Below are 24,579 nucleotides of genomic sequence, written 5' to 3'. Positions count from 1 at the left end.
TTCACCACACCATACCCATAACCTTTCCTACCTGTGGCTGATATTCACCACACCATACCCATAGCCTTTCCTACCTGTGGCTGATATTCACTACACCATACCCATAGCCGTCCCTACCAGTGGCTGATATTCACCACACCATACCCATAACCTTTCCTACCTGTGGCTGATATTCACTACACCATACCCATAGCCGTCCCTACCTGTGGCTGATATTCACCACACCATACCCATAGCCTTTCCTACCTGTGGCTGATATTCACCACACCATACCCATAGCCTTCCCTACCTGTGGCTGAATTCACCACACTATACCCATAGCCTTTCCTTCCTGTGGCTGATATTCACTACACCATAAACAGAGCATTTCTTTCCCATGGCTGATATTCCCCACATTCAACACACCATACCCAGAGCATTTCTTTTCCATGGCTGATATTCACCACATTCAACACACCATACCCATAGCCTTTCATACCCGTGGCTGATATTCACCACACCATACCCATAATCTTTCCTACCTGTGGCTGATATTCACCACACCATACCCATAGCCTTTCCTACCTGTGGCTGATATTCACCACACCATACCCATAACCTTTCCTACCTGTGGCTGATATTCACCACACCATACCCATAGCCTTTCCTACCTGTGGCTGATATTCACCACACCATACCCATAGCCTTTCCTTTCCATGGCTGATATTCACCACAACATACCCATAGCCTTTCCTTTCCCTGGCTGATATTCACCTTAACATACCCATAGCCTGTGGCTGATATTTACCACACCATACCCATAGCCGTCCCTACCTGTGGCTAATATTTACCACACCATACCCATAGCCTTTCCTACCAGTGGCTGATATTCACCACACCATACCAATAGCCTTCCCTTCCCGTGGCTGATATTCACCACACCATACCCATAACCTTTCCAACCTGTGGCTGATATTCACCACACCATACCCATAACCTTTCCTACCTGTGGCTGATATTCACCACACCATACCCATAGCCTTTCCTACCTGTGGCTGATATTCACCACACCATACCCATAGCCTTCCCTACCTGTGGCTGATATTCACCACACCATACCCATAACCTTTCCTACCTGTGGCTGATATTCACCACACCATACCCATAGCCTTTCCTACCTGTGGCTGATATTCACTACACCATACCCATAGCCGTCCCTACCTGTGGCTGATATTCACCACACCATACCCATAGCCTTTCCTACCTGTGGCTGATATTCACTACACCATACCCATAGCCGTCCCTACCTGTGGCTGATATTCAGAGCCGTCCCTAGCAGTGGCTGATATTCACCACACCATACCCATAGCCTTTCCTACCTGTGGCTGATATTCACTACACCATACCCATAGCCGTCCCTAGCAGTGGCTGATATTCACCACACCATACCCATAGCCTTTCCTACCTGTGGCTGATATTCACTACACCATACCCATAGCCGTCCCTAGCAGTGGCTGATATTCACCACACCATACCCATAGCCTTTCCTACCTGTGGCTGATATTCACCACACCATAACCCATAGCCTTTCCTACCAGTGGCTGATATTCACCACACCATACCCATAACCTTTCCTACCTGTGGCTGATATTCACCACACCATACCAATAGCCTTCCCTACCTGTGGCTGATATTCACCACACTATACCCATAGCCTTTCCTTCCTGTGGCTGATATTCACTACACCATAAACAGAGCATTTCTTTCCCATGGCTGATATTCCCCACATTCAACACACCATACCCAGAGCATTTCATACCCGTGGCTGATATTCACCACACCATACCCATAGCCTTTCCTACCTGTGGCTGATATTCACCACACCATACCCATAGCCTTTCCTTCCTGTGGCTGATATTCACCACACCATAAACAGAGCATTTTTTTCCCATGGCTGATATTCACCACATTCAACACACCATACCCATAGCCTTTCCTACCCGTGGCTGATATTCACCACTTCATACCCATAGCATTTTCTACCTGTTTTATACCTCTTTCAAACAACTATGATTTATCAATACTATGTCCAATCATCTGTAGTCTGCGCCTATCCATGAAAACTTCATATGGTCTGATTGAACACACAAACACTAACCATTTACCCCTCCTCTTACTGAACCCCCCCCCCCCCAAAAAAAAAACAAAAAAACTCGCACACACATTATACCTTTAGCTTTTCTCTCACCAACTATATAGTTTTAGATCCCCACACACCCACCATACTTCCATATCTCTACCCCTCCTTCATTATAGCCACACACCCCCAGTCCCCCAGTTCTACTTCTAATACTGCTACACATGCATTACTCCCAATTTACACATTACTCCTTGCCCATTGCCTTGCTACTCTGACCCATAACTTTGAATAATGATAAGATAGTGTCACTTGATAAAGATTAAAAAAAAAACACATGTTAGAGTGTCCATGGTTCAGTTGTAAAACATGACAGGTAGGGTGTAATATATCTATAGAATTTGTTTTAGTGACAGCAGAAATTCTAGAGAAAGAAAAGTATCATCAAATTCACTGAAGGGTATTAACTTAAGGGTATATGTTAAATGATTACTAAAATTACCTCCCTTTTAGATTAGTTACTTGCTTTAGAAAAGTGTTGGCATCAAGTGTTGTCCATACCCAACCTGTCATGTGTGGTCCATGCGGTCCTCTAGGTGACAGAGACTTTGATGTCTTAGATATATTTTATAGGCTCTTTAATAATTTGTTATATTCAAAGATGAATTCTTTAAATGTGATATTTAAAGCTTCGACTATTGTGGAGAGATATTTCGGAGGTACTTAATGATATACCATACTGACTTATGTTAGATTGAGGGGACTGTGAGAGACTAAAGTTTTCTATATCAGATTTAACTAGATATTGATATTAATAAAGTGGGTTGAGGAAACATAAGTGACAACACATTTATATATGTGTGTGTGTGTTGCTGTATATAGATAATGTCTGCAGGTAACAATGAAATATAAATATCAAATAAAAATAGGCACATCTGTTGAAAAGCTATGCTCATCCAAGCGTGAATGCATGATGTACATTTCCAGACATATCGGGTCATAGTGTGTCGTGTCTGTATGCAACATGTGCATTAATAAAATAGAGAATATGTTCAAGGTATTCGTCTTGACTTTTTAAAACTTTTTATCAGTATTTTTTTTTTATTTCAGTTTTTACAGGATGACAGATAAGGTTTTTTTTAATGTCCTATATTCACACTACTTATCTCGATCCATCTGTAAGCGGGAGATTCAGAAGCAGATATATCCAGAGGATTACTTTAATCTGTGTGTAGTCACGACGATCGGTGTAAAGATTTTTGCCATCCTAGTGATTTGTAAAAACCAACATAAAAACAAGTCCAGAATTTCAGTAAATTTGTTTGTAATAAAAAATTAGAAGCAATTGGTTTAGGAAATTATAGAGAAATTACCAGCCTGTCAATGTTTCTATATTAATTAATGACTTTTGTCTCTTCACCATGTCAACCTTGATGGAGGCAATGTGAGTCAAACCTGTCAATACACCAAAGAACATAGCAGAAATGTCTTTCATAGACATAATGCCACTCGATTTATTTAAGGATTTGAAAGAATCTTTCTGGTGGTTCAATCGAAGGATAAAGTTGCATAGGGTATCAATATTTGGAATGGACGGCGACTTGATGTATATAAAGATATACTGTCACACTTTTTTATTTCTGATATTTTAACCATTTTTTCTTCAGATCATTGCACTTAGAGTTGATAACTCTGATAAAGTTATGACAACAAGGCTACTGGGTGTAAAATCTGCATTATCTGTTTAAATAGGCAATACTTACAGTGAAATTTTAGAGAGCCAAATTACAGTGTTTTTAGTAAGTAGTCAGACAATAAGATGGTAGATAAAAGTTTTTCTCCACATGTCTGAAATAATTGTAAATAGAGAGACACCAGTTTACAGTATATAGGTGAGGGAATTCTGATCTAACCAATGTCTGATCAGGTGCACGTGTTAAAAATTTGATGTTACATTAAGTGGCTTGTCAAACACATGTACAAAAGGGAGAGAGTAAATTATAGAGAGCGTGGGGAATATCAGTCTATATACATCTCCTACAGGTGTACACAGACTGGTAACATCTTTCTGTGACACATGTACCCCAGAAAGATCAATGCTAGACTGCATATACATTGTATATTCATTGTTCCACCTTCCAACTTGCTGTCTTCCATCTTTTATTCATTTTCCATCATTCCATCCAGAACCATTGCGGCCAAGTAAATAATGTTTTGTCCTCTTAGGTTCTTTAAATCTGGGTCAGGATTTTGGGGGGGGTTAGTCATCTGGATACAGGGCCATGCTTTTCCCTGTTGGATCTCAGGTGTCCTTCATTTATCCACATATGGCTTGTTACTCAAAGAAAGTATAAAAAACCAAAGTCCATCTATTATCCAGAAAGCCTACCATAATAACTTCTAATTTCTTTAGATAAAAATTTATTGTATAAAGTGTCCCTTGGCCCTCTCCACTTCTTTTCTCATTGGGCTGAAAAGCAATTGAATTTGTTTTACCAATTTTAAATGATTTGTAAAAATGCTTCATAATTAAACCATTTTAGCAAGGCCCCATGTATGGAATAAACTATCTTACCCTATCTCAAATTCACATGTAGCTTGACCTACAACATATGTGTTAAATAGTCAGCTGCATTGTGACTATATTATAACAGCTCTTGGTGTAATAGCATGTTTGGTGTTGATGATTTGAGATATCAACATGCCTATAGAAGGTAAACTTTTGAAAAATTATATAATGAGGACCAGAAATTCAATTGAGAAAGAAAAGAAAAATGCTTCGTGAAATTTCAAATAGTCTATATTTAAAGGCCCAGAGAATGTAGGTGACACAATGAGTTGATACCTACTTTGACACTGGTGTGTGTAATGTGTAATACTATCAAGTCTCACCAAGTGTTGTCTTACAACCTGCGGAATATGTATGCAAATTGATTTGTCTAAAAAATGGGACACAATGCATGTAATTGTTTACAATAGCGTATAGAGAATTATACATAGGTATAGAGGACACTGCCTGACATGGGATATATCTCGAGTCAAGGGCGCCAGACAACCACAGCATGTCAGGCATTGGGTTACCGCCAACTGCATCAAAGTTTTTGCATAGGTGAAATTTCATAAAAGGTTTACCTATATATCTATTTTTATGAAGGCTGATAGATTTTAGTCAAGTGGAACCTTTATCAGGAGAACAAAATTTTAATTTTCAATTGTTGTTTTTTAGAAATAATGAGCAAATGACAAAGGTGTACCTCATTAACTTCAACTTGTATATACAATATAGCACAAGTAATTAGACTTCAATTTTTGTACTGATATGTATTTTCCATTGTCTTTTTAACTCTGGATCAATAGTTGACAATCTCTGACACTTTAAATTTACCTAAGATAAACTGTGAACCTGAACACTCATAGTCCTTTACTTTATCGAAGGGGAAGTAACTGTGAACCGTCACTTTGAAAGTCCTTTAAGTTATTAAAGGGGAGTTATTATTTAGAGTCCTTTACTTTATTAAACTATACTCAAGGGTACTGGACTTAAAAATTATGCTTTAATATTTTATCCATGGATAAGCAACTCTAGACCTAAAAAGTTAATCCTTCTATCTTAACCCGTGGGGAAGCAACTCTGGACCTAAAAGTTAATACTTCTATATTTACCCATGGGGAAGCAACTCTGGACCTAAAAAGTTAATCCTTCTATATTTACCCATGGGGAAGCAACTCTGGACCTAAAAGTTAATACTTCTATATTTACCCATGGGGAGTAACTCTGGACCTAAAAGTTAATCCTTCTATCTTTACCCATGGGGAAGCAACTCTGGACCTAAAAGTTAATACTTCTATATTTACCCATGGGGAGTAACTCTGGACCTAAAAGTTAATCCTTCTATCTTTACCCATGGGGAAGTAAATCCGGACCTAAAAAGTTAATCCTTCTATCTTTACCCATGGGAAAGTAACTCTGGACCTAAAAGTTAATCCTTCTATCTTTACCCATAGGGAGTAACTCTGGACCTAAATGTTAGTCCTTCTATCTTTACCCATAGGGAGTAAGTCTGGACCTAAATGTTAGTCCTTCTATCTTTACCCATAGGGAGTAACTCTGGACCTGAAAGTTAATCCTTCTATCTTTAACCATAGGGAGTAACTCTGGACCTAAAAGTTAATCCTTCTATCTTTACCCATAGGGAGTAACTCTGGACCTAAAAGTTAATCCTTCTATCTTTACCCATAGGGAGTAACTCTGGACCTAAAAGTTAATCCTTCTATCTTTACCCATGGGGAAGCAACTCTGGACCTAAAAGTTAATCCTTCTATCTTTACCCATGGGGAAGTAACTCTGGACCTAAAAGTTAATCCTTCTATCTTTACCCATGGGGAAGTAACTCTGGACCTAAAAGTTAATCCTTCTATCTTTACCCATAGGGAGTAACTCTGGACCTAAAAGTTAATCCTTCTATCTTTACCCATGGGGAAGTAACTCTGGACCTAAAAGTTAATCCTTCTATCTTTACCCATGTGGAAGTAACTCTGGACCTAAAAGTTAATCCTTCTATCTTTACCCATAGGGAGTAACTCTGGACCTAAAAGTTAATCCTTCTATCTTTACCCATGGGGAAGTAACTCTGGACCTAAAAGTTAATCCTTCTATCTTTACCCATGGGGAAGTAACTCTGGACCTAAAAGTTAATCCTTCTATCTTTACCCATAGGGAGTAACTCTGGACCTAAATGTTAGTCCTTCTATCTTTACCCATAGGGAGTAACTCTGGACCTAAAAGTTAATCCTTCTATCTTTACCCATAGGGAGTAACTCTGGACCTAAATGTTAGTCCTTCTATCTTCCATGGGGAAGTAACTCTAAATCAAAGCATTGGTCCTTCTATACCTTATTCAAGGGAAAGTAAATCTGGACCTAAACATTGGTCCTCTTTTACCTTACCTGAGGGAGATAACTCTTGACCAATGTACTGGCAGTCTCGTACATCATTTTTCAAAGTGTCAATGACATTGCCTCATCAATGCATAATTTGCATCCGGATGTCTCGATCTATAGAGCAAGTGTACAGGGTGCCATCTGGGTGTAGACTTATTGATCTGTCGCCTTGTCTATCTCTCTGAGTCAGTATATCGTGTATAATTCACAGTATACATAGGTTCATGTACATGCAGGAGGGAGCTACCTACACCAATAGCTATATAGACACTGAATATAATTGTCGTGTATGATTTTATCCCTGAAATATTGAACGAAAAAAGGTAACTTCTTCAGCTTTCGTTTCAGTCCAATGAATGAGCTTCACCATTTTTACTGCCTCACTACTGAAAATCGTTGCAATCAAAACTTTGCGGGACAAAGTGAATTATTGGACAATTATCAAATTGTCTGGATAACTTGACACATTAAGTCTAGTCAATGTCTGGTTTCAGCAGAAATTGTCAATACAATGACCTGAGCTAATCATTAAACTGCAAGGGGGTATACATTTTGTGACTTAATCATTGAGTAGGGGCAATATCGGGTATACTGTTGCCTTCAGATAATTTGCTTTGAATATAATTAGGAAATTAACCTTGAACGGGCTGGGCTCATATTGATTTCATCTTTTGGGCTTAATTAAGAGTAGTTATACACTTGAAGAGTTGACATGCTTCTTTTGCGCTTCACATTCGACAATTTATTTTTACAAAAGATTTGAGATGATATTTTTAGTTGGAATAAAAGTGCTACATTTGCATGTGTGTCATTGAACTTTTGTGTGGTTAGGAAATTGTCAAGGTTATCATATCTGACCTTTCTTGACACAAAATAAAGGATAGGGATGGAGGGGAATTTATTGATTCAATTAGTGACAGTTTAATTCAATTGAAAGAGAATAAGATACTCAGAAAATAGGCAAGAAAGGAGAAATTGACTGTAGAAAATATCCATTAAGGGCGGGGACCAACTAGAGACTATATAGTCTCTTGTCTTATAAAGGCCTCTCTACAGGAATCTTAACCCAAAACTTTGAATATGTCTTGGTAGCAAATATCAGTAGTATAAGAATTATTGAATTGTCTAACACAATAGGATATAATGTTCAATGTTGCCATACCAACAAGCTTTATAAATATCAGGTTTGATTCTGTGGAAACAGTGAAAGGTATATTTACTTTATGATGAAGAAAATTAACTCACACGTATGATAATATATGCATGTATATATTTTATATAGCAGCTGCGAGGAGGCGGCATTAATGTCTTTTAATTATTGGTAACACAATACAATAATGTTGATCATTTGAAACGAAAATGGACTTTTTATATGAAAATTTTGACATATGCAAATTTTTACATGAGCTGGATATCAAAATTTCAACATCTGTTTTGCTGTCTCAAGAAGAGAAAGTTTTTAATAGATTCTTATTTAAAGAATATGAATACACTTTTGTACTTTGAATTACCATAGAAAGACCTCTTATAATTCATTTAAGTGTTCATGACACATACAATATTACATAAATCTTTAACATTTTTATTTGGGAACACCGGAACAAGCTTCACTGTTTACGGTTTTAATTTTTTTTTAAGTTGACTGCTTTTTATCACATAATGTTAAAAGCTAAACTTTTGGTATATTTTCACGACTCTTTTGTCAGAAAAAATTAGAACTGATGATTTTATTAAAAAATCTTTATATCATCATGATGGTATGGGACTATATAAGTATCTTGGGAATCTGCTCTTAAGTATGGATTGAAAAACAAAATACTTTCCATAATTATATAATTCTTATTGTCTTTTCCATCAGTGCTAAACTAAATATCATGTAGGTGGTTTTAAGTTCTGGCTACTATTAAATCCACAAAATCCTTGTTTAAAAAGCAAACAAGTTATTATCCATGCTCTACACTATAGTAGAGTGGATTTATTCACATGCAATTCTAGGAAATGTTGTCCAAAGTGTTGTCTAGGTACCCATGCACAAAGTGACTCAAATTACACGAGATTGAAAGACACAGAAATACCCACACCAAATTGAAGAATTTAAAAATTTGTTGAATAAATTTTGTATTAAAAATTATGTCTGAAAATTAAGATGAAAATTTATTGTAAATGCATAATATATCTTATTTGTTTCATCAGCTTCCCACAGCAGCTGTTGAAACAATGATAAAGTTAATTAGCATGACAACTATTACAATGGTGTTGATTTGATACATCATTAGGTAAAATGGGAGTGCCATTAAAGCCTGCATCCACAGTTAGTATTACCATGGTGTTACTACGCTCAGATCTTATTTGAAATCAATAGTATAACATATCCATCTGTTCTACTGGGGCTACTGGCTGCTTATAGATAAAATAACATTCACTTCATAAATGTATTCAAGAAAACAAAAGAGATATAATTAACCATCATATTTAGAATTCAATTTGAAACATTTACATTATTAATTAATATTTTTAAAAAGACTTGTCAGATAAATGTCTAATCTATACAAAAATATTCCTGATTTTGAATTTGCATTTTTGTATCTTGATTGTGAAAATGTCCTTCATTGTTTTAAAAAAGTTTTAAATAAAACATTAAAATATCATCTGAACACTTTATTTATGAATAACAATAGAACTCTCAGACATCTTTATCTTAGAATCTACATAGGATTATATTCTGTATAAAATGTGGAGTAAACTGAAGTCAAATATTAGTTGATCTGATATTCTGGAGAAAAAATACTTCTATACCTGATATTATACTTTAATGAAAGTGTGAGCAAACATCAGGAATGATTTCCATGGATTTAGCCATCCGTAACTGGTTCTGGTTGGTACAACTGGTGAAGTACCAAAATATTTATCTCGACTGGTGTAAGTCAGGTTTGTTAGTAGATAATTACTTTTTTTAAAGACGACAAGAGACAAATTATTGATGCATTTATTTAGAAGTCTGTTGATTGATTGATTAAGGTATTTGATATGATTGATGTAAGATTTTTATTTCTCGTATATCCATTTCTGTGGTGGAAGACTATGTATATAAATACAAATGTTTTTTTTTATCCTCCACTGTTCCTCTTATAATCATTATTGGTTCCATATATCATGATAGTTTTAAAATCCATTAAAAATATCTTTACCAAATTAAGTTCCAGATTTCCTTATTTTTCTCTGTAAAGTAAAATTAAACTTTGATGTATGTAAACAAGTGCTGACCAGCTTGTCTAATTTGTATAATTTGTATAATATAACATTCTAACCATCTATCTGTGAGGGTAGATGATTTATTGTTATCACCAATGAAAGGAAACATGCTGGTAACTAAAAGGTTGCTATTTGAAATTACATCGGGCATGGAGTCTGCGAGTTGTGTCAAGTATGGATTAACAATCATGACAGATGGGTTTTGTGAAATGGTCTGTATGCTGGTATGTAATATGATTGGAGGATGACTAAACATTATAAACCTACATTAAAGAGAAGAGTTGATTGTTGGTTTGATTTGATCATTATTTGATTTCTACCTGATCTGAACCGGGTACACCACTGATAACTGTATTTGATTTCTACCTGATCTGAACTGGGTATATAACTGACAATTGTATTTGATTTCTACCTGATCTGAACCGGGTACACCACTGATAACTGTATTTGATTTCTACCTGATCTAAACCGGGTACACCACTGATAACTGTATTTGATTTCTACCTGATCTGAACTGGGTATATTACTGACAATTGTATTTGATTTCTACCTGATCTGAACCGGGTACACCACTGACAATTGTATTTGATTTCTACCTGATCTGAACTGGGTATACCACTGACAATTGTATTTGATTTCTACCTGATCTGAACTGGGTATACCACTGACAATTGTATTTGATTTCTACCTGATCTGAACTGGGTACCACTGACAATTGTATTTGATTTCTACCTGATCCAAACTGGGCACACCACTGACAGCCATTTTTTAACTGGTATAAACTAATAAGTACTCACTTGTTTGAATATTGCAATTTTCATCAAAATTTATATTCACCACAGCACTAAACAAAACTAATGCTCTTGGCCCTTAATTAAAGACTGTCTACCTATATGCAATATTGATACAGTTATCTGCTCTTTGTAGTGTAGGTATTTAGAGTTGTCACTTCACTAGTTTGTATGCAAACATGTGTTGGTTAATCTAGTGGGAAAAAGACAAAAAACACAATCCACAACTTCAAACAGGAAAAGATAACTCTGTATTTTAATCTGAAAATACAAAACATATCATGAGATAAAAATGATAATAACAAATTAAAAATGATGACACCTGTTTTCTGGATTGGTTACAATTACTTGTTAACAGATATTGTCATGATTTATGTAATAACAGTTGATCTATCTACTTACAGGCAACATCAATCCAGAAAATATGAATAACCATGAGCCGGGCGGGTATCGCCATGGTAGCACAGGCAGTACAGGAAGTTACCGAAGCAGCACAGGCAGCGTCAGTAATCCTTCTACACCCACTAACACACCTCTGGTCATCCCTCAACCTGTTAAACCACCCATCAAGTCCGGCAAAACGTACCCCTGTAAGATGTGTGACCAGGTAAGACAGTCTGCACATGTCCACTAGATGAAATATGTCTTAGTAGTAAATAACCACAAATTCCACAAAACTTTAAATGTAGCCAGAGATCATCAATCATTCTCGTAGATAACCACAAGGAATCCCTTATCATCCTCATACAAAACCAAGAATCCTTAACATAGATACCGTTTAGGATGACTGGAAATAACTAAATATCCTCACACTTAACAGCGAATCCCTGCAAAGTCCTAGAGGTAACCTGAGGAATATTTAAAACCTTCACAAGTTAGCAACCCCCACTAACCAAGAATTCCAACAACCCCTATCCGTAACTGCGCAGGTAATTAAGAATCCCAACAACCCTCACCCACACAGGTAAACAAGTATCTCAACAACCCCCTTTCCTAACTGCACAAATAATCAAGAATCTCAACAACCTCTAACCATGCTGCTAATTAAGAATCTCAACAACCCCCACCTGCATAGGTAATCAAGAATCCCTAAACATTGCCCCACAGAATCCCAAGAATCCCTTAACATATTGAAACAGTAGCATTCTGTTTCTGTTTTCTGATTGGCTAACAATATTGTTACACCATCATCTATTGGGTGATATGTACTTCCTGATTTCTAATGCACAGATGGTCGTTATGATCAGTCTGATCAATAATATACAAATTTGTCATTAAAATAACCATTTTAAGATGTAGACTTGAGTGAGTGGTATTATTAGAAAACAACTAGTTTTAAGTCACATTTGGTACTGAAGAATTGAGTGAGTGGTATTATTACATAACAACTATTTTTACCACACATTTGGTACTGAAGACTTGAGTGAGTGGTATTATTACATAACTAGTTTTACCACACATTTGGTACTGAAGACTTGAGTGAATGGTATTATTACATAACTAGTTTTACCTCACATTTTGTACTGAAGACTTGAGTGAGTGGTATTATTACATAACAACTATTTTTACCACACATTTGGTACTGAAGACTTGAGTGAGTGGTATTATTACATAACTAGTTTTACCACACATTTGGTACTGAAGACTTGAGTGAATGGTATTATTACATAACTAGTTTTACCTCATATTTTGTACTGAAGACTTGAGTGAGTGGTATTATTACATAACAACTATTTTTACCACACATTTGGTACTGCATATGTAGACTTGAGTGAGTGGTATTATTAGATAACAACTAGTTTTACCTCACATTTGGATCTGAAGACTTGAGTGAGTGGTATTATTACATAACAACTATTTTTACCACACATTTGGTACTGAAGACTTGAGTGAGTGGTATTATTACATAACTAGTTTTACCACACATTTGGTACTGAAGACTTGAGTGAGTGGTATTATTACATAACTAGTTTTACCTCACATTTTGTACTGAAGACTTGAGTGAGTGGTATTATTACATAACAACTATTTTTACCACACATTTGGTACTGCATATGTAGACTTGAGTGAGTGGTATTATTAGATAACAACTAGTTTTACCTCACATTTGGTACTGAAGAATTGAGTGAGTGGTATTATTACATAACTAGTTTTACCTCACATTTGGTACTGAAGACTTGAGTGAGTGGTATTTTTACATAACTAGTTTTACCACACATTTTGTACTGAAGACTTGAGTGAGTGGTATTATTACATAACTAGTTTAACCTCACATTTGGTACTGAAGACTTGAGTGAGTGGTATTATTACATAACTAGTTTTACCACACATTTTGTACTGAAGACTTGAGTGAGTGGTATTATTACATAACAACTAGTTTTACCTCACATTTGGTACTGAAGACTTGAGTGAGTGGTATTATTACATAACTAGTTTTACCACACATTTGGTACTGAAGACTTGAGTGAGTGGTATTATTACATAACAACTATTTTTACCACACATTTGGTACTGCATATGTAGACTTGAGTGAGTGGTATTATTAGATAACAACTAGTTTTACCACACATTTGGATCTGAAGACTTGAGTGAGTGGTATTATTACATAACAACTATTTTTACCACACATTTGGTACTGCATATGTAGACTTGAGTAAGTGGTATTATTAGATAACAACTAGTTTTACCTCACATTTGGTACTGAAGAATTGAGTGAGTGGTATTATTATATAACTAGTTTTACCTCACATTTGGTACTGAAGACTTGAGTGAGTGGTATTATTACATAACAACTATTTTTACCACACATTTGGTACTGCATATGTAGACTTGAGTGAGTGGTATTATTAGATAACAACTAGTTTTACCTCACATTTGGTACTGAAGAATTGAGTGAGTGGTATTATTACATAACTAGTTTTACCTCACATTTGGTACTGAAGACTTGAGTGAGTGGTATTTTTACATAACTAGTTTTACCACACATTTTGTACTGAAGACTTGAGTGAGTGGTATTATTACATAACTAGTTTAACCTCACATTTGGATCTGAAGACTTGAGTGAGTGGTATTATTACATACCAACTATTTTTACCACACATTTGCTACTGAAACTTTGTATTATTTCAATTTAAACTCAAAACATCAGACACAATAAAAAATAAATGAACAGATGTATATGGGCTAGAAACTATACAGCATATAGAAAATACAAAGTATCTATAAATACTACAACACAAGGTTTATTTTTTGGTGTGACACTTGAGCACCAAAATAAACCTTGGGTTGTATTCTGTTTATCCTGCAACCATTTATTTGCTTGAAGAGGCAGTTTAAACAAAAAAACATTTTAATTCATTTATTTTGTTTTGACGAATAAAGCACAAGGATTGAATTATCATTTAATATGTGCAGCAGTTGTAGGATAACATGCTATATACCATGGAACAGTGAATGTAGAAAAGAGGTGGCAATAATGCAGTGTCATATGAATTATGAAAATGACGTCAATAATGCACTAGGAATTAGGCAGATATGATACGGTGTGCCCTATAGACACAGCGAACAGGTAGTAGGATATTTGCCTAAATATCACACAGGTAATAAATTGTGTGAAATATATATATTATTGTAAATCATTTTGGAGTGAGATGAAATCTTACATATCTTTAATATAGTAAAATCATAAATCATTAAAATTAATTGATAGATACAGTAGAACTACAAGAGTCTGAATCATGAATTTAAATCACTGTCAAATGGAAAATGAATTGGTTTACTATAGTCATGCCTAAGTTGTGTACTGTAAAGATAAAGAAGGTTATATAACTAGGCCAGTAATATGCTTTGTGGGCTTAACGTCGGTATGTACTGGAAATAAGATGATGGTTGTCATGTGACTAAAAATAAGACTGAGAATGTCATGTAACTTAAAATAAGACTGAGAATGTCATGTGACTAAAAATAAGACTGAGAATGTCATATGACTAAAAATAAGACTGAGAATGCCATGTGACTAAAAATAAGACTGAGAATGTCATGTAACTTAAAATAAGACTGAGAATGTCATGAGAATGTCATCTAACTTAAAATAAGACTGAGAATGCCATGTGACTAAAAATAAGACTGATAATGTCACATGACTAAAATGATACTAGGAATATCATTTGCACTAGCAATAAGACTGGTAATGCTCTTTTTTAAATAAACTTGGATTTTGTCATATAAAATATGGAACAGTGCATTAAAAATAAGGCAAGGTAATTAACAATAAATAGGCATTATAAATTTAAAGAAAAAAGAGAGGAAACTTCTTATGTGCATCAAGAAGAAGGCAGGCCAACTGTCTTGTGCAATAGATATAAAGCAAGGAATTGTTCATGTTTATTAGAAGTTTTAGTGTGCAAAATTCTTCAGAAACTAAGCAGGTAATCAGAATAGAGTTTTGTCGGGGTTTTTTTTTTCATTTGCATTTATCATAATGACATATAGGAAAGAAGATGTATATAAACTGTTGAGATAATCCTCCATCTTTATGATAGAGACAATAAGCAGGTTACAATAAGTCCATAACCTTTAGCTAGATTGTGACTGAAATCCATGTTGTACAGTTGTTAGGTACTGTTCTGTTGGTTTCTATCTACCTCCTTCACGCAACCTCAAATGACCAAAGCAGATAATAGGACACGAAACTGTAAACCATAGCAGGTAATAGCACATGAAATTATAAACTATAGCAGGTAATAGCACATGAAACTATAAACCAAAGCAGGTAATAGCACATGAAACTATAAACCAAAGCAGGTAATGCACATGAAACTATAAACCAAAACAGGTGATAGAACATGAAACTATAAACCGCAGGTAATAGCACATGAAACTATAAACCAAAGCAGGTAATAGCACATGAAACTATCCTAACCCTAACCCTTACCCTAGCAGGTTATAGCACATGAAACTATAAACCAAAGCAGGTAATAGCATGTGAAACTATAAACCAAAGCTGGTAATAGCACATGAAACTATAAACCAAAGCAGGTTATAGCACATGAAACTATAAACCAAAGCTGGTTATAGCACATGAAACTATAAACCAAAGCTGGTTATAGCACATGAAACTATAAACCAAAGCTGGTTATAGCACATGGAACTATAAACCAAAGCTGGTTATAGCACATGGAACTATAAACCAAAGCTGGTTATAGCACATGGAACTATAAACCAAACCATGAGAATTTCCATTATCATAAATCATTGCTAATGTATTTCTGGTTTATAGTTTATTTGTGGGGAAATATACTTTATACTTTCAGGCAATAATACTTTGCTTTATCCGTGGTCAATTTAATTTCTGCCAAATTCAATTATCCCCAAATAAAATCAAGAATACCTGTGAAGCTTCCTGTCTGAAATTGACAAATGTGCGAATATTTCTTCCTGTGAATTAGTATGTAGGACACTTATTCTCACCGAACATCATTTAGAACATTTTCAAAAGTAATGTGTCCTTGCACCTTCTGCCAATGAGACGGAGATATGTCATTATGTTAACACCCTTCACAATGAAAGTGAGGCACGCCCAAAGATCATAAAACAATCTTAAGTCTAAAACAGTCTTAAGTTTAAACTTAACCAATCAAAGATGACGTTACAAAAATTTACCTCAGTACCTCATTTTTCATTGGCTAAGTAAAAACTAAAAGTCTAAGACTGTTTCGTGATCCTGGGGTCATGTGTTGATTGGAAGCAAACTATTCTTAAAATAACTACAGTAAAACCTGCCCTACAGACCATCTCTCCATAAAGACCTGTTTAAGAGGACATTTTCTGGAGGTCCCAATGGACAGTTTCAACATGAATTGACCTTTACAAAACCCTTTTCTCTGGCCTTGGATCATCACACAGGTTCGACTGTATATCAATAGGATACATAATAATCTAATTAGGAGAGTTTTTGAGAGGAAATGAAAAACTACTTTAATATTCACTAGGTTTATGAAATTTCAACCTTTTAGTGGACAATAAGAATAGAATACAATTACTGCAGACAATAACAATAGGATTGATTTTGTTTCCAAAGAACGTGTTTATAATAATAAGACAAGGACAAGCTTATAATCAGACATGAATGGACTTAAATTGCAAGATATTTGTTGGCTCTGCGACAGCCACGAACTTGCTCATTTGCTAACTGCTAGGTATAGATGGTCTTAATACCAAATAAGGAATAGCTTGTTACCAGGCATTGTAACTCTCTATAACTAGTCTTAGGCAGGCATTACTGAGCTATTGGTACTTCTAGTGTCACAGAAATTTTTTTCGGTTTTAACAAGTTTGATGTCATTGCACATTAACAAATGTTTTGTTTAATAAAGTTATCGTGAATTTCGAGGGTGGGATCTAATATTAACATGCAAATTGGTAAATGCATAAAGTAGATTATCAAAACCTGAATGAAAATAATAAAGATTTTGTTTTTCTCCGAAATATTCATACCAAAGATATCAAGAAATGTTTTAAGATTGAAAAGAATTTAAGGAAAGGAGGGGTCTTTGTAGAATAATTCATGGTGTTAAACAGAATAGGTACATATAAAGCCCTCGAGTGCTATTATTTTAACGCTGTTTACACAAATACCCTTTTTGACACAAAAACCAAATTAAAAACACGAATAAATAAATGAAAATATAAAATCCAAAAAATGTCTAACTTTGTGTTATAATAAATTGCTACCATTGAGACTATTTCTCTAAAATGTGATTGTCAAAATCGAAGCCAGTCTACTTCAATTATCTTCCACAGTTACCCTATTCAAAGCAAACGTTCTGCAGCCATTGTCCAGACCCTCCCATAGAGAGCCCCACACAGGTACGTTTTCTAATACTAAGTCCTAAACATTAAGTAGATTAATTAATTAATAAACGGCTTTGGACTCAGATATTACTGTTCTAACTCTTAAATACTAAATATTTTTGTTTTGTGGCTCTAAAACATTATTATACCTACCAGAAAGTACACTAACTTGGTACAAATAGGTAAAGCTAAATCTATGTCATTAATCCAAATGACACTGAAATGCACAATTAGTCTTGAATAGATCTGAATGAATTATTATAAAAAGTAAGTAAATTTGAAGTGATAAGACAAATATTGTACTGAGATTGTTACCCATCCACACCTACTCTCTCTAGCATAACAATTTGACAACTCCATGTTATTCTTTTGTGTCCCCTATTTCAAAAGTTATTTTAATCCTCTGAGCAGAATTCAGATCACTCAGAACTTCAGGTTCAAAGATTACCTTAATTTTATCCCTGTTGAGCTCCCTAGAAGTAAAATCTAAAACAAATCTTTTTCACTTTCTAGTTTAGTCGATGCCTCCGGCTTCATGAAAATCAGCATCAGAACCTATTGTTACCTTAAATAAGTACAGATTATATCTCAAATTACCTTGTGAAATTTCTCGTACAATTATATCTTTAAGTCCCCTAGTTTAATTGTATGAATACCTCTGAGCCCCTATCCGATAAAATTTGTATCTCACTATCAACTTTATCTGACCCCATATTGTTACCATCAGAACTGCCTTATTACTTATATTATTTAAATTTTCTCATCTCATGAGCTGTTAATACAAACAATATCTTAACCATTGGTCCTCCAATTTAATGGTTTTAGTATAACATGTATTACCGCTAATAAACAACAAACCAGCATTACAATTTGTTATTTCAAACATGACATAGAACTCTGTAGTACCTGTTTGACAATTAACATAATTTCAAATCTAACTTTGGTGTTGGGTGAATAACATAATTTTATAACACTAAATATTCATTTAAATACTTGTGTGCTGATTTTTAATTAATTCTCAAATACAGAATGTAGTACATATACATGTAAGGAAATCATTAATTTTATCTACTCTTTTGGATTTTGGAATACTGCTAATCGTATACGCTTTATGCAATTGAAATTTTTTACTTTTTACATTTCTTAACTATATATATTTCAATGTCATAAAAATGGAATAAGATAAAAATAAAATGTTATTTGAAATTATTTACAGTACTTAAGTCAAAATCATTAGGTTATATTTTTGACGAAATATAAATCTGAAATATGCAGAATAAACGTTCTTGTATGATGAGTGAAATGCCTACAATCAAAGAGCAGTAACTCTTCACAAATCTAGGAAATTAATATCTTATTTCAACGTCAACTTCACTATAATGCAAAACATTTATCATATAATATTTATAGTCTTAAATCTTTTTCTTTAGATTTTTTTTATCTACGAATTTTACAATACATTTGAGTGCTAAAGGACAAACTAAGAACATATATAAATTTTACATTTTAATTATTGATTTACATTATGTTTCATCATTTAAGTTGATTAATTGAACCTTTTACAATTACTGGAGAAAATCAACATAGTACATGGAATTATTAAAAAGAAAATATTGACAATATGAAACAAAACTTATGGGATTCAGCACAAAAAATATCTTTGATGTTGACAATTCTCATGTACATGTAACTGCTATCTTTTGCAGTTTTCATCTTCAGAAATGAATTGATATTTGTGTAATATATTTCATACTAATTGTTCATAAGCATTCTATATTTGCTCCCTACCAAAGTTTTTTAATCCAGTCTTTTGTAAATATCGGATGCTCAAAATCTAGTTCGAAAGAATCTACTTTAAAAAAATGAACTCTATTTTGAAAAATAGTCATGACGTTCAAATCATCTTTCATGAAAATTGTCTGATAAAGAAACAGTTTTAAACCGAGTCATAAAATACAGTGGGTGACATTTTAAAATTCCATCGTTCTGCACTAAGAATATCTATAAGCGATATTTGTGAGGGAAAGTGTACTTTTTATCATGAATTTATGAAGTTTTGGCATATAATTCACTGTGCTTTTAAAGAATATCTCGGACCTGTTGATAACAAAAATAGAAATGTGTCTCCAATGTGCTACACATGGACTCAATGTTTCTAAGAACTATTTCAAATTGAACAGAAAAATGTGTTTATCTTTATATACATGTTTTATGAACTATCAACATTGGTTTTTTCCCTATCTATAAAATAAATTAAGAACATTTCTAAATAAAACCATGGCCCTAGAGTACAGTATATAATATCAATCAAGCTATGAATTTGCTATGTAGGATCACCCTGATGAAATGTGGATGAAATGTTGAGCATGTAACTTGTGGGGTTAATGTAATGCCATGCTGGGGAAAAGACATTAAGAAGTAATTTAGCACTAAAGCTTTCCATGGCATCCTTACGTTATCTCGCTGTTTCCCTACATCTTGTAATTAGAAGTAAATTCCCACCTTGGAGAGAACTACTCTACTTCTAAGCTTGCAAACCACCCCTGGTGAAACTTCTTTCGATATATTATCACAAATATTCGCCCAGGTTGGGTTATTAATATCCTTAATCTATACCTGGCAGTGATTGGTCAAAGATATCGTCTGCTGTCATTGGGTAAGACATTCCTGTACTGTATTGTACCTGTGATAAGACTAGTATTAAACTGTCTAATATCTAAGTATTACCTGTTACAATCATAATATATTTCTCAATATAAGTGAAAGTAATAGTTGAAAGATGTGCATACGGAATGAAGAAATAAGTACAGATTGTATGAAATAACTCAATGTCTTGGGTTTGTATGAAATAAATTAATGTCTCGGGTTTAGATAACGTGATAAAAGTATATTTTTCTATAAAATGTATGCAACACGTGACTTTTTAATTGTTGACACGTGACTTTTAATTAATTTTAACTCACCTGATAATAAAACTTACATTTTTAGAATAAGTCTACTTCATCATCCAAAGGGTTGTGATTGGACAATTCGTAGTTGTTCTTGTATTGGTAGAAAATCACCGTCAGTTGAAATTTGGGCAATTTCCTGTAAATAAATATGTTCTTAATGAAGATTTTTCTCAAACCTTTTGAATTTTATTTTCAATAATAATGCTATCTGTTACCATCTCTGCTAAGTTCATGGTATTTTTTTAAGCTAAGAAGTATTAAATGTTCTGTTTGTTTTTCTTCAATATTTATTTCTGATTTCTTTATCAATTTCTCATAGAACCAGAAATCTCCCTTCTCTCCTCCCCCTAATAATATATCGATTTGCCTGTGTGTGCACGGTATGTAGGCATCTTCAGAAAATAGCCCTTGGCTAGAAGCAAAGAAAACATTTCCTGCAGCATTAAATTATAGAGAAAATTGCTTTTAATTTTTCAAGGTAATGGATACAGAGATCACAAGAGGAATAAGATTTTAATCAATATGTCCCTTAGCTATAGGTCTTTAACTCAAAGCTCCATGGTAGAGTATGTTTGGTAGTAAGACCATCAACTGAGGAAAATGTCAAAGAAGGAAATTCCAAAGTTGGTGCATTGTACTGCGATGTATAGCCGTGTCATTAACATTTAACATCATTTTACTACATCTGATAGGACAGAAAATTGATTCCTTCGCGTCTAGTAAATTGTATAGTGTGTTCCCGAGACAGAGGTATCAATTTGCTGTGCAATTGTTTTCCTGAGAGGGAGAAAAGGGGATATTTAGAATACTGTAAATTTACATAATTAATTTAGCAGTAAAAATATAAAAGTATTGCACATATCGCACCAGAAACTTTGTGATGAAATATTATTGTGCTTGTTGCATTTTCAACAAGTCTTTCATAAAACAATTGTTTAATAATATGCACATCTACAGTATATAAAGGACTTCTGAGGAAAACTGATTTTTACTGGTAACGAAATTATTATTTTTAAACAATTTTAAATTTAAAGAAGGGGTATCACTTTGGGCCGTTTTACGGCCATTCAGTGATAAGCAAAATATTTTGCATGAAGGTACATTCGGGTCAGCTGCATAATGTATGCTATTCAGAAAATCCAATTTTTTCTGCGCTCATGGTAATTTCAGAGTTCAAAGGGTGAAAATTAACATTTTCATTGTTTCAAATTTTTGCCTGTAAATATTGGATTTGTGAAGTTCATTTCAGGAAATGATGAAAAATTCAAAAAGTAGGTCACAGTGACCTAGTTAAGTATCTATGCTATTTTAGCATTCAAAACTTTAATATTTTTGCTAAATACTAGGATTTTTCAAAGATTTGAAAGCTTGAAATTGATGTATAGTACTGTATAAGGATCTTAGTCTATAAAATATGAAAATTAAATCATTATTTGGGAACTTGGATGTTATTTTCAAGCATCGCATTTTCGTCACATTTTTACAGAAGAACATTTCTATGAACAAAAATAAGAAAACAAAATAAAATCTGGGTGTTTCTGAATCACAACCTAGTTTGCACTACGATTTGATCGGCTAAACCTGGATTCTATAGTCATGGAATGGTGAAATAAAGAAATGTATCATGTTAAGCTGATAAGATACATTCAGGCTCATCCTCTCTGAGAATAATTTTAACTTGAAAATTTGAGTTCTGACAAAACTTAATTGTTTCCGATAAGCTATGCTGATGGATGCATCTTTTAAAACAAGACACTTTTTATTGGCAATTAAATCGCAGAAAACAGTTTTTTTCCGATATAGCATAATCTTGCCCTAGCATTTGATGTAGTGAATCATATAAATCGTCTCCAGAAATTTGAGACTTACCTTCCGACGTTTTCTATACTTTTATTTTACACCTCTAAAATCATGTCATATCAAATATTCTTTTATCTTTGCAATTTATTTCAATACGTTTCGAATTTCTTCATTGATATTTTTATAACCAATGTTATCTTTATCATATGTTGTTGATGAAGTCTTGTAATAAAAGTCTCTGGGTAACGATGATATTTGTCGATGAATACATTTTATTACAAAATAGAAATATTGCATTCTTAAATCATTATTTGTTTTTTCCCCTTTCAAACACTTTCAGGGATTTTTTTTTATTCATACTCATCTAGTAATATTCAATCATCATACATTTTGTATTTAAAGTAAACTTGATATTATTTCTAAAGTTTAAAAGATAAACTGTTTATTTCTGTTTTTAATATTACATGTGTTAATTGCAAGAGTGAATTCCAACCCAGTCCCCAATTCCTTAAAAAAGAATAAGAAAAAGAAAAAACTTCAAAATATGCATTAAAATATTTTTACTAAAACATTATTTTGAAGAAATCTATTTTGAGAAACGTCGTTATTTTTTAATGATAACAGACAGATGGAAGCGAGAGGGAGACATTTTCTTGTAGTGTTTACTGACAACAGATGGGACTCGAGCTTATGGACATTTTCTTGTCAAACAGGTTTTCATTAAATAAGCTTAAGCTCGTTATTTTTTTCATAATTATTTACTTTAAACTTCATATCATCGTTTTTCATTCATAAGTGTATTCAATAAATTGTGAGAAATGTTTTAATCTAAATTGTAATTAATTTACGGATATGTAAGACGTCGGTATATAGGATTTCGTTGTTGTGTCTCATGTAACGTAACGTAATGAAAACATCGTTTATAACTGGAATTCCTCGAGAGTCCACATCAGTCGCATTTTTTCACTTACCCAGAACAAATAGCTATTATTTATCACCATGTAATCAACGGGAGTCAAACTGCCAAGATGTTATGTAGTTTTTTATGTATTAACCAGAAGTAAAATTTCCTTGAGGAGGGAGAGAAAAATGTTGGGTTTTTTTTTCATTTAACAGAGGAAGAAAATAATGGAAGTAGAACGTCCGTATGAACTGTCATTGATAGGCGTAATGGGAGTTACGAGACTGACAACTGTGAAACTACTTGACCTTGTCTCAGCCTCAAAAGTTTGATTGACAGACGACAGAATTATGTAATTGTTGGCAGAGGGAATAGAAATATTCCCTCTGTGAAGACCTACATGTTTATGGGTAGATCCTACTGCCGAGCTTTTTTATCATTAGTAATCACAGCCATATGGTTTTTGCTACAAAACCTAGACAGTTTTTGACAACATGCTGGGGCCTGGGCCACCGATGTTACACAATCCGGTGTCTATACAACCAAATATTTCCATTAGTACTCAAGTCGTATTGCTCCAAAAAATCTGTTGTGTTTTTTTCACGTTGCAGTCAAAAGAAATCCTACCAGTAATAGGTCAAAATAAAATCTATGACTCAGATAGAGATAATATATTTTATAAAAAGATTTTTGATCTAACAAGAAGCATGTATGAGCTACACTGCTCATCACTGTTGATTCAAGAGGGATGAATATTTATCCGATCCTTACTGAAGAGATAACCGCCCAAGGCTAAACCTGGGTGGCAAAAAACCTCCGAGATAAGAACTTCGGAGTAGCTGTTCTGCTCTTGATTACATAATCCTGCTGAGAGCCATTCTATGATAAAGTTCTACAATTAGCTCAATTTCCACAGCTGGGACACACTTCAATGTAATGTAACAAGTATATATTGGTAGGTTTTAGTTCTTATTT

General features: G+C 34.0%; 1 protein-coding gene across 10 annotated transcripts in view; it reads left to right on the top strand.

Moving 5' to 3' along the window:
- LOC138321709 (zinc finger transcription factor lin-29-like) overlaps positions 1 to 24,579 on the top strand; it is a 229,994-nt gene that overhangs the window by 195,625 nt on the left and 9,790 nt on the right. For 9 of the 10 annotated variants that reach the window (XR_011208352.1, XM_069265614.1, XM_069265632.1 and 6 more), the window contains 2 exons: positions 11,505 to 11,707; positions 17,902 to 17,967. Coding sequence is in view for 9 of the 10 variants with exons in the window: in XM_069265614.1 (XP_069121715.1) it covers positions 11,505 to 11,707; positions 17,902 to 17,967 (269 nt within the window). In the remaining variant the exon portion in view is untranslated. The remainder of the gene's footprint in view (positions 1 to 11,504; positions 11,708 to 17,901; positions 17,968 to 24,579) is intronic. The other variant, XM_069265625.1, reaches the window with a different exon arrangement.

This window comes from Argopecten irradians, chromosome 1 (assembly GCF_041381155.1).
Source record: "Argopecten irradians isolate NY chromosome 1, Ai_NY, whole genome shotgun sequence".
Taxonomy (NCBI): domain Eukaryota; kingdom Metazoa; phylum Mollusca; class Bivalvia; order Pectinida; family Pectinidae; genus Argopecten; species Argopecten irradians.
This window is presented reverse-complemented; position numbering and strand designations above follow the sequence as displayed.